Below are 16,743 nucleotides of genomic sequence, written 5' to 3'. Positions count from 1 at the left end.
CGAAGCGTCTTCAACAGCAACAATGATGCCCACCACGCGGTCGAAGACGCAGTCGAACTTGAACGCTCCCCCGAAGGCGGAAGGAGCCAAGCCCGCAGGTCGGTTGTTTCACAATGCAGTGTTTTCTCGCCGGAGCTTGAGCAGCAACGCGCTCGACGTTGGCGCGAAGAAAGCGTCGCCGAAGAAGCCGCTCGCGGATCTGACTCCGATGAACCCGCTGGCGAGCATCGTGCACCAAGCTGACAAGAACGGCAAGCAGCAGCCCATTCTCGCTACTGGTCGCCGCATAAACCGCGAGGGCTCGGCCGCGAATGGACAGCAAGGGAGCTTCAGGAACTTGTTCGCGAATATCTGGTCAGCTCTCGGAATCAATGAGCAGCAACAGCAGGCGTTGGACAAAAGGGCGCAGGGCAAGTCGTCTCCCTCAAAGCTCAAGGCTGCGGGGGCTGCTAGCACCACCATCGAGTTACGCAAGAGCGTCCTACCTCCACTCGCACCCGATGACGCCAACAAGAAGTGCTTGGTTCTCGACCTTGACGAAACGCTGGTGCACTCGTCGTTCCGACCCACTACCAACCCCGACTACATTATTCCCGTTGACATCGACGGCACGATTCACCAGGTATACGTCTGCAAGAGACCCGGAGCTGAGGAATTCCTCGTGGAGATGGCGAAGTACTACGAGATCGTGGTTTACACTGCCAGTCTTAGCAAATACGCGGACCCGCTTCTGGACAAACTGGACCCGGAAAACGTGATCCGGTACCGACTTTTCCGTGAGCACTGTGTGCAGTACGAGGGCAACTACGTGAAGGATCTGTCTCTTCTTGACCGCGAGATTGCGCAGACGATCATCATCGACAACTCGCCGATGTCATACATTTTCCACCCGAGAAATGCCATCGGCTGCTCCAGCTTCATCGACGATCCGAATGACCGTGAGCTCGAGTCAATCTCGCGTTTTCTGACCAAGATCCACGACGCTGAAGACGTTCGCGACCACCTGCACATCTGGGACGCCAACTATTAACTTTTGACAGCATTCTGCCGAGCAGCAAACATCTACCTGCCGGCTATTTACTATTTTTGCCATGTATTTACAAGCAACAGCTAGAGCTATCTGATAGAGCGATTTATCTTGGTGTCGTCGACGACGAAGACACTAACCTGACCATACAATACAGATTTTGAACCTAGTACCGATGGTTTAAAAATTAAGGCTGAATCGCGCCTAGTTTTCAAATTACGCTAGGTATTTTTGTATCAGGCCCAGGTCGCACACGAACTGAGGGTGTATCAACGATACAAACTACCGTGGTTTGCGGGGGTGGTGTGAGTGTGCGAGTCAATTTCACGGTCGTTGTGGATCGCGCCATTCACAACATTAACTGATGGCGTTTTTGGTCTAATTTTGAACTCGGTTATCGAGCAGCTTTTACTCACTTTTATTCATAGATCTGTTGCTGGAAAACATTTTTTGACTTCCGTTAGGGAAAGTTAATTGTTTTAGTACAGGAGAGCTATGAAGTGGGCTGCGCAGCGTCTTACATTCTATGCTAGATGTTTTCGTTGCAGAATCTTGAGCGCTGAACGAGACATGGAATTCATACAACGGTCCAGACCTTCCTCAACTTTTCACGAAGCTAGCAAACGTTTCCAGCCGATAACACTGACTTCAGTCAAACGCCCATACCCTGGAAGCCCACCGAAGGGGTGAGCTTCGACAGCGTATCTCCACCGGATGCGGGACGGGTAAGCCGAAATATGGATCACACGTTGAAGCATGCTTAGTACGATTCGGGATAAGTGCACAGGCTTAGAAGAGTGAAACGCACCGTAAAAATAAATCCAACACTGTCAAGGATAGATGCGCCGCAACACTGGCCGCGTGCGTGAAATCTAGGATGAATGGGTTACCAGGCTCCTCGAGGTCACCGGACGAGATTCTGAGGATGGAAGTTCTGTCAAGTGTGCAGTATCCGTTGATGCGTTTGCTTTTCGCCCCACGCCGCTGCCGTTTGGTTTATTATCACATTTGAAGTCAAGCTCCCACCGACACACCACCACACCACACCGCTCAAGCCTCGAGACCAGCAGTTTGTGACTACAAAAGCACAGGCCCCTTTTCGGACAGGACTCGAAGCGTACCAGTACGCAGCGCCTTCAACCCCACTAACAGCAACGACACCGCCAACGACGATGATGCCCATTGCACGATCGAAGACGCAGTCGAACTTGTACGCGGGTCTGAAGCCGGAAGGGGCCCAGCCTGGCAGTGACGTGACCCAAGACGCAATGTTCTCGCGCAGAAGCATGAGTATTAGCGTCTTAAGCAAAGGTGCAGCGACTGCTCCACCGACGAAGCAGCTCGCGAGTCTGAATCTGGCCAACCCGCTGGCGAGTATCGTACACCGAGTCGACAAAAATGGTAAGCAGCAGTCCATTCTTGCAAATGGCCGTATTGCAACTCGTCAGGGATCGAGCACGAGCAAGGTCCAGCCACGGGGCAGCTTCCGCAACCTGTTCGTTAACATTTGGTCAGCGTTCGGCAGCAACGAGCAGCATCAGCCAGCTCTGAGCAAGTCGAACCAAGACCGATCTTCCCAACCGAAGCCGCCGAAGATTGGGGCAGCTGGCAGCAAAGTTATTGAGCTTCGAAGGAGCGTCTTGCCTCCGCGGTCACCTGACGACTCAGACAAAATGTGCTTGGTGCTCGACCTTGATGAGACGCTGGTGCACTCATCGTTCCGACCCACTACCAACCCAGACTTCATAATTCCGGTTGAGATCGATGGCACCATACACCACGTCTTCGTTGCCAAGAGACCAGGGGTCGAGGAATTCCTCGTGGAGATGGCGAAATACTACGAGATTGTGGTGTACACAGCCAGCTTGAGCAAGTACGCGGATCCGCTTCTCGACCAACTGGATCCGGAAGGCGTCATCAAATACCGACTTTACCGTGAGCACTGTGTGCAGTACGAGGGCAACTACGTGAAGGATCTTTCACTATTGGCCCGCGAACTATCGCAGACGATCATCATCGACAACTCGCCCATGTCGTACATTTTCCACCCGAAGAACGCCATCGGCTGCTCCAACTTCATCGACGACCCGAATGACCGAGAGCTCGAGTCCATCGCCCGCTTTCTCGTAAAGCACCACGACGTTCAAGACGTGCGTGATCACCTGCACATCTGGGACGCCGACTATTAGCCCTTCGTTCGAACCGTGCCGCGATATCGTCGCTGCAGTTCAAGTAGCTATTATTTTTTTAATTTTCCTTCACCTAGGTAGAAATCTTTAATACTTCCAAGTACATTCGAAAGCTTGAGCCTACAGTAGTTCTGACCTTGTCTGCGCTCTAACCATACCGTGGGATGCATCCGAATGAAGCTTCCGTTGGGTGGAGACGTGTGACGTTTGCTTTGCCGTTGAGCAGGGGCAAAGAAAGTTTATGGGTCAAAAGTACTTAATATCATATTCGTGGGTTTTCGAGCTTGGGGAAATCAAGCAAATGTTATTTTCTCTTTTAGGTCCTGGGTTTCGACGTCTCAAGAGCAGAGTACACGAATGCTGGTGACGGTGGTGACCTACGAGGCAACAACCTGCCGCCGATACTCGAGAATCAGTTTGCAGTCCTCTTTCCACCGCGTGCGACGGATAAACTCAAGCGAGTATTCCGGACCAACAGCCACACCCTTGCACAAAATCTCGATCTCCTCGGGCTTTACTCCCTTCAATTTTTTAGCGATGTACTTGCGGAGATTAGTTATCTGCGCAGGGACGAAACATGAGAAAGAAACTCGCTAACACCATGCAAGCCATCTGCACCATACCTTGAACAAAGCCTGCGTATTCATGCAAGGTGCATGCAGCTTGTCGAGTTGAAGGAACAGCGGGACGCCAGGACTGCAAACACCAACGCAACCACGATAAAGATAATTTGGGTCAGGAACGCATACTTGAATCGAGAAGCGCGGCAATAACCACGAACTAACCCGCGCTGTGGGTAAATCTCGAACGGAATCATGTTCCCTGGCGACGGGCCTCGTGGGCCACTCGTCTTCGATCGGGTTCGGCGAGGTGTAGCTGGAGTGTCGACGCGCTTGCGCTTAATACCAAGCCTCTTGTAGAAATCCCTCTCTACAGCAATAGCAGTAGCCAATGGAAACATATAGCATAGTCAATTTCATGGCATCCAGCAGCAGTTTCAGGTGCCACCTCACCTTCCTCTTCTTCCTTAGCATTGTAGTCGGGTAGTAGCTTCTCGACGAGCTCCTTTATAGCTGGGTCAGGACTGTAGGCGTTGTAAGAAAAGCAGAGCATCGAACCCGGAACGGTACACAACACCAACGATAGGAGACTGGAACTCACATGATGTTGGTCCACGGCTTGGCCCCAAGACGCACGTGGCACGTCGGACACGAGCACGACTTGCCGTCGTACAAGTAGTACCCTCGAATGCAGCCGTGGCAGACTGCCCACAAAATTCATGCCATGTCAACTGCCACGAAACTGTAAAAAAAAATGAATAGAGTTTGATGACGCACAGGTATGCAGGCACTCTTTGACCGTGTAGGGGTCCCGCAGGTAGCCCTTGCACAGCTTGCAGAGCAAGAACTCGTTGATATCAGCCATCCGCAGAGTTTCCTATTTACACCAGTACAGTACCAGCACACGAATTAGCATTTTTGCCGCCAAACCAAAACGAAAACTCAAAAGCTGGCGCCAAAACGTGGCAATCAGCGCCGAATAGAGGCTGAAAGGTGGCTCGAAGGGAGGAAGGGACGCACCGTGCGCGCCTCCGCGAACATGACGCTGCACGACGCGTCGTCGAGCGCAGCGCTCGGGGCGGAGGAGTTCCTGGCCATCGCGGCTGAACGAGGACTGGTATAAAAAAGCGTAAGCAAATATTGTGGGACTATTGTAGTGCATGAGCCTACGGAACCGCATAATTGAAGTTGTCTGGCTTGGGGTCAAGCGTGTGTGTGCTGCTGTCGTCTCCTGCGCTTGCAGAAGAGCGCGAAGCCGAGGATGCAGGCCACCGGGACGACCATGAAGAACACAGCGAGAGCGAACATGGTGCTTGTGACAAATGACCCCGAGTGACTGGATGCCGATGCCCCGTCGGCAGTCGAGCCGCCGCTAGTATGATCGTCTCGTTCTGTCGGCTCCAACTGCCACGACGTCCCTGCTTCGGGGAAGCTAGCTGGCAGCGCTGGTGTTGGGGTTGGAGTTAGAGTTGGGGTGGCGAGGGTGCTGGAGCTTTCGCAGTCGCATTGGCCTTGGATGCTGGATTCACGAAGCCTCGAGAGTTGGCGCACCGCTAGCAGCCCTTGCACGTCGAGGCTCAGTCTGGCAGCGGCAGCTTCGAAGTACCGGCGCGTCACGAGGAGCTGCTGGATACGACAGTCATGAAGAGTGAATGCGGCTGCTGGTGCTGACGGGGGAAAGGACTGGACACGCGTCGTGGGATGATATCTGCGAAAGATGGCGACATATCCTTGAGCCTGGACAAGGCTGAAGGTCACAGCGAGCCACAGGAGGAGAACCCACCGCATTGACCTGCAGCTTACGTGACACAATGACCAATGGCAGCGTAGAAAGAAGTCCACCGGCTGATGGACCGAGGGGCACATCCTTCCATCAACACAAACTCGAATACAAAGTTTGCATTGATGTTGAAGGTGCTGCCTGAGCAAGTTGAGTCAATTAGTAACCAACCTCTCGGCGGTCTGGCGAAAAAGGCATTTGTGTTTCTTCTGTCACCATACAAAAGCCGTGACGAGGAAAAAAAGAATTCTGGACAAAATGTGAAGCACAGCCTTCGCAATTTTGCTGACCCGGCTGTGGAAATATAGATTGTTTAATGCTTGAACAATCAATTATTGCAATATCAACAATCTTATTAAATATAAATATTATAATATATAACCTCGTCGTCCCAACGCATCTACCTGCTGCTGCTGCTAAACCTCAAAAACATAGAAATTTTGAGTATATTGGTCTTACAATATACTCAAAATGTCTATGTTTTTGAGGTATTGTATATTCGTCATGTTAGCTTGTACCTCAACAATTAAGCCAAAACTTCTCTCGTCTCCACTCTAAAGCAGCCAGAAAATCAAGAAAAGCTAGCTGGAAGCTAACTTCGGTTCTCTGGACTTGCGGTTGCTTATTTTTCTGCCAGATTGCAACTGAAGCCGTGCGCAGGGGTCAAACAGTTGGATGGGGACACTCTGGGGATTTGTCAATTATTGTGATTGACAATCTTAGCAATATTACAATATCAATTATATTTTCCACAGCTCTGTTCTAACGTTGTTTTCGAGCATCTTTTCTGCGTGCAAGGTTCAAGAATGACAACAACCAGCATTCATTCCGAGCCAAGCCGAGGAGCTATCCTCGGCAAGCAAGCCTGCTCCAGCATTGCAGTTTTTACTTCTGTGTACCAAGTCACTTGGAGGTCATGGATACGAGAGATCTTCGGTTAGCACAAAGTTGGGAGCCCTGCCAAACCAAGCAATCAACTCCAGCAGCAACGGGGCTGTCGCCGCTCGCTCCATCGGCCCTATTTCCCGAATCGTACTCTCGGCACATGCAGAGGATAGCTGAGCTCAAGCAGGTTCGCGAAATTCGCGTTTCGGACCAAAGTAGTGGGGGCACGCACTGCTACGTCGTGGAGATTCACACATCTACGCACTTCCGAACGAACATTCCGACCATGCACCCAATCACCATAGCGACCACTGGCGCTGAATGTGAGCCTGCCACTATCACTGAGAAGACCCTCGATGAGTTTGTCAATCTTCGCGAGGAGTTGTATTCCTGCTCAAAGACATCGCACCTGGTAAAGCGGTGCGCCTTCTGCAGTGAAGTCGCGAGAAACCTCCGCGTGGGTATTTTGCTGCCGGGTTCACTCTTTGTGCCTGCACTCCCAAAGGAAAAACGTTCACGCGTACTGCGCGACTTCCTTCAAGCAATTCTGCAACTAGCGATTTCGTGCCCCATCGACGTTCGCCAGACTTGCCGTTGCCAAGAACAAGTCCCTCGCCAGGTTTATACGTTCCTATATGGATCTTTCGATGGCAGCAGAGATAACATTTCACGATCGCTATGAGTGTTGGAGCTAAACAAAGCAACAGTGCTCGATCACAAAAACAAATTCAGTTCAAAATTTGGCTTGGGTCCCCATCGTAGACTTGGTTAGTGTCATGGAGATTGAACCTGAGCACGAGATGCAACTTTTTGCTGTTAGAATCGCACAACGGTGGATGGCCGGCAGCGACTCGTTTCATTGCAAAGACATCACCCCCGTCGACGCAAAATGCTGGCCGAAACTTCCAGCTCGTGTCTTTGGTTCAAAAGTCTTCAGAGGACCCGTTGACCATTCACTACCGGTATAGCCACTGCTTTCGGGCCAGCATGCACCCTCGCGTACATGAACGCACCCATTGCCCTTCAGTTGCAGCGAACTTGCTGTTGGGGTGCAGCCAAGCGTCCAACTCGCTCTGACGCGGACTCTATGCAACTCAATTCGGCTTTCCTGTAACAGCGGAGCCTGAAAGGGGCAGTATTTCGTTCGCGTAGGAGGCACGACTTCGAACTCACTTTTCATTTTCCCTCAATAGCGACGGACCTACTACACCTTACCAACCATGAAGAACGGCTCCTTCCTCTCAACGTTGTTGGCGGGACTGCTGTTTCCACAACTCGAGGCCCACAATACGCCTTTGCTACGTGAGTTGATTTCCTACCCAACTCTCCCGATCTGCAGCATGGAGAACGGATTCGACTACGTCGACAACGACCTCACCAACGTGCCGGCCATCAGTCCCGGCTACTGTTGCGACCACTGCGAGAACTACCCCGGCTGCATGGCGTTCACCTACAGCACGCACAACAACGGTACGTGCTGGCTCAAGAGTGGCCGCGGCACGGTGAGTCAGAACCGATACGTGGTTTCGGCGGTCGTGTTGACGCAGGCGCTAGACGTTTGCGCCCTCGAAAACAACATCGACTATGTCGGCAATGACATCACGTCGATGCCGCTAAGCAATGCGCTGGGGTGCTGCGCTCAGTGCCAAGCTCTGCCGGGGTGCCGAGCGTACACTTTTACGAACTATAACGGCGGCACGTGCTGGTTCAAGAGCGGAAAGGGCCGCATGGTGGTCAAGGCAGGAGCCACGTCAGCTGATGTCTACCCCGCTCCTGTTGATGCCATGTGCGGCCTCGAGAGCGGGGTTGACTTTGTCGGAAACGACATCGGCAGCAAGGCAGCGGGCACGGCCAAGGAGTGCTGTGCCATTTGCCAGGGTTGGAATGGGTGTCGCGCGTTCTCGTGGAAAGCGGGAGTTTGCTACCTCAAGAATCTCAAGGGCGACACGGTGGCAAACGCCGAGGTAACCTCAGCTGCAATTTATGCAAACCCGCCCGCACCGAGCTGCGCGTTGGAGATCGGCGTGGACTACGTGGGCAACGATATCGGTAACAAGCCGAGCGCAGATGCTTACGGCTGCTGCTCAATCTGCATGAACACTTCTGGATGCAAGGCCTTCTCGTGGTCCAACCTCTCAGGCGGTACTTGCTGGCTCAAGAGCGCCAAGGGAGCAACGGCGGCGAAGGATGGCGTCAAGTCGGCCGTGGTCTAAGGCGCGAGACTCCTTATCTAGTTCGCACAGAGCTACACTGCTGTATATCCTGAGATCCGTTTGCTGATTTACCAGCCCCACAAAACTTTAATTGGTCACGAAATGTATTCCCACTTGCAGGTAACGCTCAGTTGTTTTTACTTCCGCCGGCAGGTAGATGCTGTGGTTGCTTCGCAGCCGCTCTATCTGCCCAGTAATGCGCAGCTGAACAAATACTTCCGTAGTAAGAAATAATGCCCGTGCATGGCCAATACTCGGGGCGTGTGGCCATAGAGAAGTCCATGTTCGCATTATTGGCGCCACCAGCCGTGAGATTGGCGAACTCCCTGTGCACGAAAGTGAAGTTGCGGCAGCAGCGGCCGCCCATGGGCGACTCTGGTAGTCGCCACTTCGGAGCAAGACCAGTATTGGTACCTTCATGAGATCCATTTTTTTTATCCTCCCAGAAAAAAAATACGAACGTTACTCAATAAAAAATGGTCGCCCAGGTAAAGCGCAGCAACCTCGTCCCAAGATCAGTGTTCTCCTTTTCCTTAACAAAGCAACAAGGAATTCATGGTTGTCGTGTTCACCCGGAAGTTGCTCACACGGTGTTTAGGAACAAGACATGGGTAAGTTAATAGAGGGGCTTCCTCGTTGACTTTATTTCATGCAGCTTGTGCATCTTTGAAGGAGCCGATCAACTCCAGCTGCTTCTCTACAAAAGCTAACCACTACTTAGACCAACCGACTTGAAAGCAAACAGAGATCGCGGCCAAAGCACTCTATGCCCGTAGCGCGTGCAATCCACGCTGACGCCACCGCGACGCGAGACATTTGACACAGTCTCCGACTGCTTAGTCGACCTCCTCGATCTTGGGGCCCTGGTCCGGGGCGCCGGCGGGCGGGGCGCCAGCACCAGGCATGCCACCCGGCATGCCACCGGGCATGCCACCCTCGGCGCCAGGGGCACCGCCAGCGGCGGCGTACATCTTCTGCAGGATGGGGTTGGCAACGCCCTCGAGCTCCTTCTGCTTGCCCTCGTACTCCTCCTTCTCGGCGGACTGATTGGCGTCGAGCCAGTTGATCGTCTCCGTCACCTTGTCGTCGATGGCCTTCTTGTCATCCTCCGAGATCTGGTCCTTGAGCTTCTCGTCGTTGAGCGTGTTACGCAGGTTGTAGGCGTAGTTCTCCAGCGCGTTCTTGGCCTCAATGCGCACCTTGTTGGCCTCGTCCTCCGACTTGTACTTCTCGGCCTCGGCAACCATGCGGTCAATGTCAGCCTGGGACAGACGGCCCTTGTCGTTCGTGATCGTGATCTTGTTCTCCTTGCCCGTCGACTTCTCCACGGCCGACACGTTCAGGATGCCGTTCGCGTCAATGTCGAAGGTCACGTCGATCTGGGGAACACCACGAGGCATGGGCGGGATGCCGTCCAGGTTGAACTTGCCCAGCAGGTTGTTGTCACGGGTCATGGAGCGCTCACCCTCGAACACCTGGATGAGCACACCAGGCTGGTTGTCGGCGTACGTGGAGAACGTCTGCGACTTCTTGGTCGGCACCGTCGTGTTACGGGCGATCAGAGTGGTCATGACACCACCGGCCGTCTCCAGACCCAGCGACAGAGGCGTCACGTCCAGCAGCAGCAGGTCCTGCAGCTTCTCCGAGGAGTCGTTGCCGCTCAGAATGGCAGCCTGGACGGTAGCGCCGTAGGCCACAGCCTCATCGGGGTTGATCGACTTGTTGGGCTCCTTGCCGTTGAAGAAGTCCGACAGCAGCTGCTGCACCTTGGGGATACGCGTCGATCCGCCCACGAGCACCACCTCGTGCACCTGGCTCTTGGACAGCTTGGCGTCACGCAGCACCTTCTCCACGGGCTCCATGGTCTTGCGGAAGTAGTCACCGCACATGTCCTCGAAACGAGCACGCGTGATGGTCGAGTTGAAGTCAATGCCATCGAAAAGAGAGTCAATCTCGATGTAGGCCTGAGCCGACGACGACAGCGTACGCTTAGCACGCTCGCACGCAGTCCGCAGACGACGGAGGGCACGCTGGTTCTCCGTGATGTCCTTGCGGTGCTTGCGCTTGAACTCCTGCGTGAAGTGGTCCACGAGGCGGTTGTCGAAGTCCTCACCACCCAGGTGCGTGTCGCCGGCGGTGGCCTTCACCTCGAAGATGCCCTCCTCAATGGACAGCAGCGACACATCGAAGGTACCGCCACCCAGGTCGAAGATCAGCACGTTGCGCTCGCCGCCCTTCTTGTCCAGGCCGTAGGCGATGGCAGCGGCCGTGGGTTCGTTGATGATACGCAGGACGTTCAGACCGGCAATGGCGCCGGCGTCCTTGGTCGCCTGACGCTGCGAGTCGTTGAAGTAGGCGGGCACCGTGATCACGGCGTTCTTGACCTCCTTGCCGATGAAGGCCTCGGCCACCTCGCGCATCTTGATCAGCACCATGGACGAGATCTCCTCGGGCTGGAACGTCTTGGACTCGCCCTTGAACTGCACCGTGATCTGCGGCTTGTCACCGGCGCCCGACGAGATCTTGAACGGCCAGTGCTTGATGTCGGCCTGCACGATCGGGTCCGAGAACTTGCGGCCGATGAGGCGCTTGGCGTCGAACACCGTGTTGTGCGCGTTCATGGCCACCTGGTTCTTGGCGGCATCACCGATGAGACGCTCGGTGTCCGTGAAGGCCACGTACGACGGGGTGGTGCGGTTGCCCTGGTCGTTGGCGATGATCTCCACGCGGTCGTTCTGCCACACGCCGACGCACGAGTAGGTCGTGCCGAGGTCGATGCCGACCGAGTATCCAGACACAGACTGCGCCATCTTGTTCTTGTTGCTTGGGGGGAGCTTGGGGGGTTGTCTTCTTCTCCACAAGGGAAATTCGGAAATGAGGTGGCGGGAGTGAGGGGGCTGACCGAAAGATCGTCGGGAGGGGGTGCGGGTAGAATTTGCGGTGTTAGAGGGAGGCGACCTCCATCCTGAACATGGGCCGCCGCCGCCACCCACTCCCCGTTCGAGACAATTCCAACGCCGACCAAGTTGGTCGTGATAGACGTGAATTGGCCCCGGGGTTTCGACCAATGATGGGCGGCCGTTTCGGGAGTCTGGTTCAGCCGATCGAAAATTCTGGAAGCTGAGACAGTGGGATCGCGACTCCTTTTAGACCAATCGCAGCGCGGCACGCGTGAAACGGATTTTTCCGCTGAGTTGACGTAGGCACATAAGTGAAGCCATCTGACTCGGTGGCTGTTACTTCAGCCGTATTAAGCTACTTCAGCACATAAGTGAAGCCATCTGACGTAGTTGGCGGCTGAAGTAACTTATTACGGCTGAAGCTACTTCAGCCGCCACCCGAGTCAGATCGCAACACTTATGCCTCAGCCATATTAAGTAACTTCAGCAGCAGATGGCTTCACTTGGTACTGTATATGCCTACGTCAACAACGTTCTGGATGGCAAAAACAAGTTCAAATATTTTTATCGCGAATAAAATGGAATTTTTTTAATAATTTTCAAATTAGTCAGTTTTTTTTACTGGGAATGTGCAATTCGGTCAGGCGTTTGCTAATCAGTCAGCACTTTCGAAACTTGGAATTGGGGCACTCCTAAAATTAGAATAGCTAACCTGCAGTCATGCAACAGATGTCACAGCATATTTTGGTTTCCAGACCAGAAGTCCCAGCCATGAAGGCATGCATGTTCCTAGATGACAACAGTCTCCATGAGATCCTTGAGCTTGTACACGCAGATGCTCGCGTTGCCCTTGGCGATCAAATTGATTAGCACTGTAAGCAGTACGCGGATCTGCTTCGGAGGCAGTGATTCGGATGAGGTTTTCGGTAGCTCCATGATTTCCATGCTTCCGCGCTGTGAACAGAAATATCTAGTCTTCGGTGCATAGAGACTCGTCATCCAGACCCATTCGAGCGTGTGGTTTGCGGCGGCATCGATCTGTAGCGGTCCTCCTCCATCGGGGTCGCGTACTTCAGCCGACAGGTGAACGACGTGAAGCTTGCTGGCTTAGGCGTTAGAAGGAAAGAAGGCTAACGCACTCGAAAAAGAAAGGTAGTTGCTTTAACGAGGATAATTCACGACTGAGCTCTCCACAGATCCCTACGCGGTCGACGGCTACCCCGCCGACCCGTTCTTCGCCTACTTTAAGCTGCCCTTAGGGACGTCACGCCTCCTGCTTCTGAGCCACTACCGACTACCGAGTTCGTGCCCCCCGTCTTTGGTGTCCAGCCGTCGAACGTTCCGTGCCCAGTTTCCCCCTTACCTTGCGTCATTTTTCGCCAAAGAGTGGACCCACCACTTAGACTTGAAATGCTTGCCTGCCCCGATACTGTTCCTCCAGGTACCGCGACTCCTCCGGAGCCAGCGTGGCGTCAATTACCTCGAGAAGGGCTGTCAGCCGAGGTCGCTGACGTGGGTCGTAACATTCTCACCGACTTTAGGCTGCCGTCCTCGGCCAGCCCCATGTTCTTGCTGTTCGTCTTGGTCACAGGGTACGTTGGACCACGCGCCTCCTCGTTCACGTCCACGGTCACGTCCCCACGGCCGTTCATCACTCTTGCTGACGATACTGTCGCCATGTTTGTGGACCCGCGCAGCCGGATGATGATTGCACTCTCAGCTCGCTCCCGAATCTCTTTCCGTTCTCCCAGCACGTCGATCCCCCCCTCGCTACTTTCTATGGTGGATCGATCGGCATCCGGCCTCGGTATCTCCGCATCACATGGCTGTAGACGCCGCTCATCATGAGCACGCCGCGCACCCTCGTGGTCACTGGCGTGAAGCCATACCAGGCGGTCCACATTCCCAGCACCACTGCAACGCCCGTCGACCCATGCAACAGTCCTTCAAGGACGTCGTAAGAATCCTAGGCGCGTGCACGATCATCGAGACGCACAGCGCCACCAACACGTAGACTCCGCAGATACTGTCGCTCATGCGCCCGGCCATGGCCACTGTAGTGGGTCTAACTTGACTCACTACTTTAGCTTACACGTTGCGCAACGTGTATGAGGAAGCGTAAGTACTTAGTAATTACTTAGGTTAATTATATTTGAATACACAAATATAAGTTAAGTAAGAAAGGATTCCAAGTGACTTTGATTAGGTAAAATGAGAACTGTATTGTTTGTAAATTGATCTTCCTCCTAAGTCTGCTAAAAACTGTATATCATCTATGAAAGGGGTTGACAGCGGCTGGCTGTCAGAGCCCCGCAAATATGCACGTCTCTGATTGGTAGAAAGATGCTGCTTTCTACCAATAGGATCTTTGGGTATGTGTGGACCACTCATTGTGGAGGCCCACTTCAATGTATCCATTGGTGTGACTTACACCAAGGTGAGGAAGTATCTAAAACTTTTAACAGATATCGTATCTGTTAAATTCACAAGTGGCTTGCAGCCACTTGTACGTGTAACCCCGTTACAGCCACCACGGCCTTGACCAACGCGTACCCGTACCAACACGTAGCTTGCCACTCTAGTTGCCCTGCATCCGGCAAAAACATGAGCAGCGTCTGGTGGGTCGCCACGCACCAGGTAGCCCACATCTTGACAACCATACCGAAGAGCTGCTCGCAGTCACGCAGCACCGCAATGGGCACCACCACTAGCAACGACAGCGCCGCCCACGCATACTCGGACGACTCCAGTTCTTGCATCCGCAGACTCCTCATCGCCACCGGTCGGTACGCGTGAAACCGAAGAAGTAGATCATGAAGGCCGTCTCGCGCACCGACGCACCGAACATCCAAGCCCCGTTCAACACAGGCGTGATGTTGTGCCACGCAGCCACTCCCAGTGCAGCCGGTGAACGCCTCTGTCGATGTAGTCGAGCACGCCTTGTAGTAGTCCGAGGGCCAGAGGCTAGTCATTCCTCGAGTTGCCGAGGCACCCGCTCGCACTTCGCAAAATGCACCACCAACCATTGCCAATCACTTGTCTTCAGGACCGTTCCTTTCCTTCGTTGTCGCCGTTGTGGAGGTCAACAACCGTCTGTTCATTCCTCCGAACCCGCCGCCCCGCCCGTTCTCAAACCAACCTCATCTTAGCTCTTTCTCGAGAGCAGCTTATTCGAGGATGCGCCACTCCCGACTCGCGCCGCCAACGTCCGACGGCCAAAATGAGAACTTTCACAGCGGCCGAGGTGGAGGAGATCAAGGAGTTCCTCTTCCTGCTGTTTCTCCTGCAGTCCCTTCCTGGTGAAGCTTTCACAATTCCTCCTTCTCCTCCCCCTCGCCTCGCCCTAGTCAGGTACCACCACTACACCATTGCCCGGGCACGTTGAGACTAACGGCCAAGCAAAGTGAGACAGATTAATTTTAGGCATTGTCAAATATTATATTGGCCACCTACTACAATTCAAACTAGGGCTGTGCATAGGCTGGGATAGCAAACACGGTGTTTTTCTACCAATACAAACTGCAACAGCTCCCGAGCCCGCGCCTTTGTGTGAAGGACCGACGAGGTGGGAAGGACCCCGCGGACGAGCTGCTGACAAACGTGGCGCGCGGCCGACGAGAGGAGTACAGACCGGAAAGATACAACCAGGCGCATTCGGACGTTACCCACCCCGGAGGTAAGACAGCTCGAGAATAGCGTTGGCGTGTATATTATCGGTATCAATAAGCTAGTTTTGCTCCCTTCTAGACGAATGACGCAAATGATGCTCGAATAATCGCATCTGTCCATCCATGGAACGCAGCACGCTCAAATATCACCTGCATGTTGACGTCCCGTGGGTAGTGGGATGCAATCCAGCATGCAATATGGAGGTCACCACGGAACACACAAATACGAAAGGCAGCCATGGATAATTGCTCGTGTAATGGGCCCTCCATTTACATAAGTAGCTAGACATCTTTCCGATATTGCATAAGTAGGCATGATCGGCACACGACTAGCGTGTGCTGACTCGTCATCCTCTGATTGGCTGAAAGGTGGGGAAGCCAGTCCCCATTTTCAGCCAATCAGCTGTCGACCTTTGTTTAAGTGGCTCACATTAGTCCTAAGAGCTCGCGCCCCGGTCTAATAATAAATCAGAGTTGAATTTACATCGGACTCAATACTTAGTTATCAGTCTTACTGAGAACAAGACGCTTCCTCAACACCTAGGTGTAAGCCAGTGACGGGCATACACCAGGCCCGTTACACCTGGTAGCACTTCGTAGTCCTTCCCATGACCAAGTTCGAGATGAGTGAGAACCAGCCCGCCGGACTTCCAACCATGACGCTGGAGCATGCAGCCTTCCCCCATCTCACGTCTGTCGAGTGGCAGGCGCTCCACCGCCTTGCGGCGGTGTCAGGAGAAGTGGTCGTGACGTCGCTACTGAGCTCAGCGACCCCCGACCAGCATCGCCAAGCCATCCAAGAGTTCATGGTCCGCGAGCTCGCCGAAGCAAAGCGGCGAGTATCAACTCCCTCGCAACCCTCACGAAACAACGCCGTGAAGATGGAGACCTCTTCATATTCTGGGACGGGCCCAGATCGTCTTCCTCTGAACCACTGGTTCAGGCGATTGCGGTATCAATCTCGCTGAACCAGTGGTTCAGAGGAATTGATATCGCAATCGCCTCGAGGTTAATCGAGGCACCGTCGGCCAAAGTGAATTTCCTACTATCCCGCCTCTCCGGCAAGGCCAAGGAATGGGCCCTCGGCAAGCTCGTCGTCGACCAACACGCGTTCCCGACTCTGGAGACACTCCAGAGTGACCTTCGTCTCGCATTTGAACCACCACAAGACGTGTCACGTGTTCGGACGACGTTCTTCGCTCTCAAGCAAGGCAAGATGTCCATGCGCGGCTATGTCCAGAACACGCGCCATCTCACTTCTTGCATCGTCACGAAGCCGATCGACATGGCGTCCCAAGTCCATGTCTTCGTATCCGGGATGCGCGAACGGATGACGCGATACTGTCTTACGCGGGCCGAACCCGCGACCCTGGAAGAAGCTTTCGCCCTCGCGTTACGCGAGGACTATGTGGTGACATCGTCGTATGCAAGGACAACCCCCACAGAGACTAGTCAGACGGGTCCTGAAGCCATGGAGATCGACGCCGTTGAGGCGTCGCAGCGTCAGCAGTGGCCGTCCTC

The 16,743-nt window shown here is 53.8% G+C and overlaps 6 protein-coding genes across 6 annotated transcripts; 3 read left to right on the top strand and 3 right to left on the bottom strand.

The window, feature by feature from the left end:
- Nucleotides 1-22: 22 nt before the first annotated feature.
- Nucleotides 23-1,030, top strand: IUM83_05762 (nuclear LIM factor interactor-interacting protein; the record flags this gene model as incomplete). The annotated part of the gene is made up of 1 exon (XM_067929918.1): nt 23-1,030. The coding sequence occupies one exon, from the start codon at nt 23-25 to the stop codon at nt 1,028-1,030; it is 1,008 nt and encodes a 335-aa protein (XP_067798357.1).
- A 1,169-nt stretch (nt 1,031-2,199) lies between these two features.
- IUM83_05761 (nuclear LIM factor interactor-interacting protein) lies at nt 2,200-3,216 on the top strand (the record flags this gene model as incomplete). The annotated part of the gene is made up of 1 exon (XM_067929917.1): nt 2,200-3,216. The coding sequence occupies one exon, from the start codon at nt 2,200-2,202 to the stop codon at nt 3,214-3,216; it is 1,017 nt and encodes a 338-aa protein (XP_067798365.1).
- Nucleotides 3,217-3,593: 377 nt separating this feature from the next.
- IUM83_05760 (Polycomb group RING finger protein 3) lies at nt 3,594-4,874 on the bottom strand (the record flags this gene model as incomplete). Its single annotated transcript, XM_067929916.1, has 7 exons — nt 3,594-3,776; nt 3,840-3,912; nt 4,002-4,146; nt 4,230-4,300; nt 4,378-4,480; nt 4,554-4,653; nt 4,797-4,874. 7 exons carry the CDS (start codon nt 4,872-4,874, stop codon nt 3,594-3,596), a joined length of 753 nt encoding a protein of 250 aa, XP_067798364.1.
- A 2,907-nt stretch (nt 4,875-7,781) lies between these two features.
- On the top strand, nt 7,782-8,654 carry IUM83_05759 (uncharacterized protein; the record flags this gene model as incomplete). The annotated part of the gene is made up of 1 exon (XM_067929915.1): nt 7,782-8,654. One exon carries the CDS (start codon nt 7,782-7,784, stop codon nt 8,652-8,654), a length of 873 nt encoding a protein of 290 aa, XP_067798189.1.
- An 836-nt stretch (nt 8,655-9,490) lies between these two features.
- Nucleotides 9,491-11,464, bottom strand: IUM83_05758 (hsp70-like protein; the record flags this gene model as incomplete). Its single annotated transcript, XM_067929914.1, has 2 exons — nt 9,491-11,281; nt 11,333-11,464. 2 exons carry the CDS (start codon nt 11,462-11,464, stop codon nt 9,491-9,493), a joined length of 1,923 nt encoding a protein of 640 aa, XP_067798374.1.
- An 879-nt stretch (nt 11,465-12,343) lies between these two features.
- On the bottom strand, nt 12,344-13,206 carry IUM83_05757 (uncharacterized protein; the record flags this gene model as incomplete). Its single annotated transcript, XM_067929913.1, has 2 exons — nt 12,344-12,445; nt 13,087-13,206. 2 exons carry the CDS (start codon nt 13,204-13,206, stop codon nt 12,344-12,346), a joined length of 222 nt encoding a protein of 73 aa, XP_067798190.1.
- Between the last annotated feature and the right edge of the window lie 3,537 nt (nt 13,207-16,743).

Source organism: Phytophthora cinnamomi (genome assembly GCF_018691715.1).
Source record: "Phytophthora cinnamomi strain GKB4 chromosome Unknown Contig10, whole genome shotgun sequence".
Classification (NCBI taxonomy): domain Eukaryota; phylum Oomycota; class Peronosporomycetes; order Peronosporales; family Peronosporaceae; genus Phytophthora; species Phytophthora cinnamomi.
The sequence above is the reverse complement of the archived record's forward strand: the minus strand, read 5'-3'. Positions and strand labels throughout refer to the sequence as shown.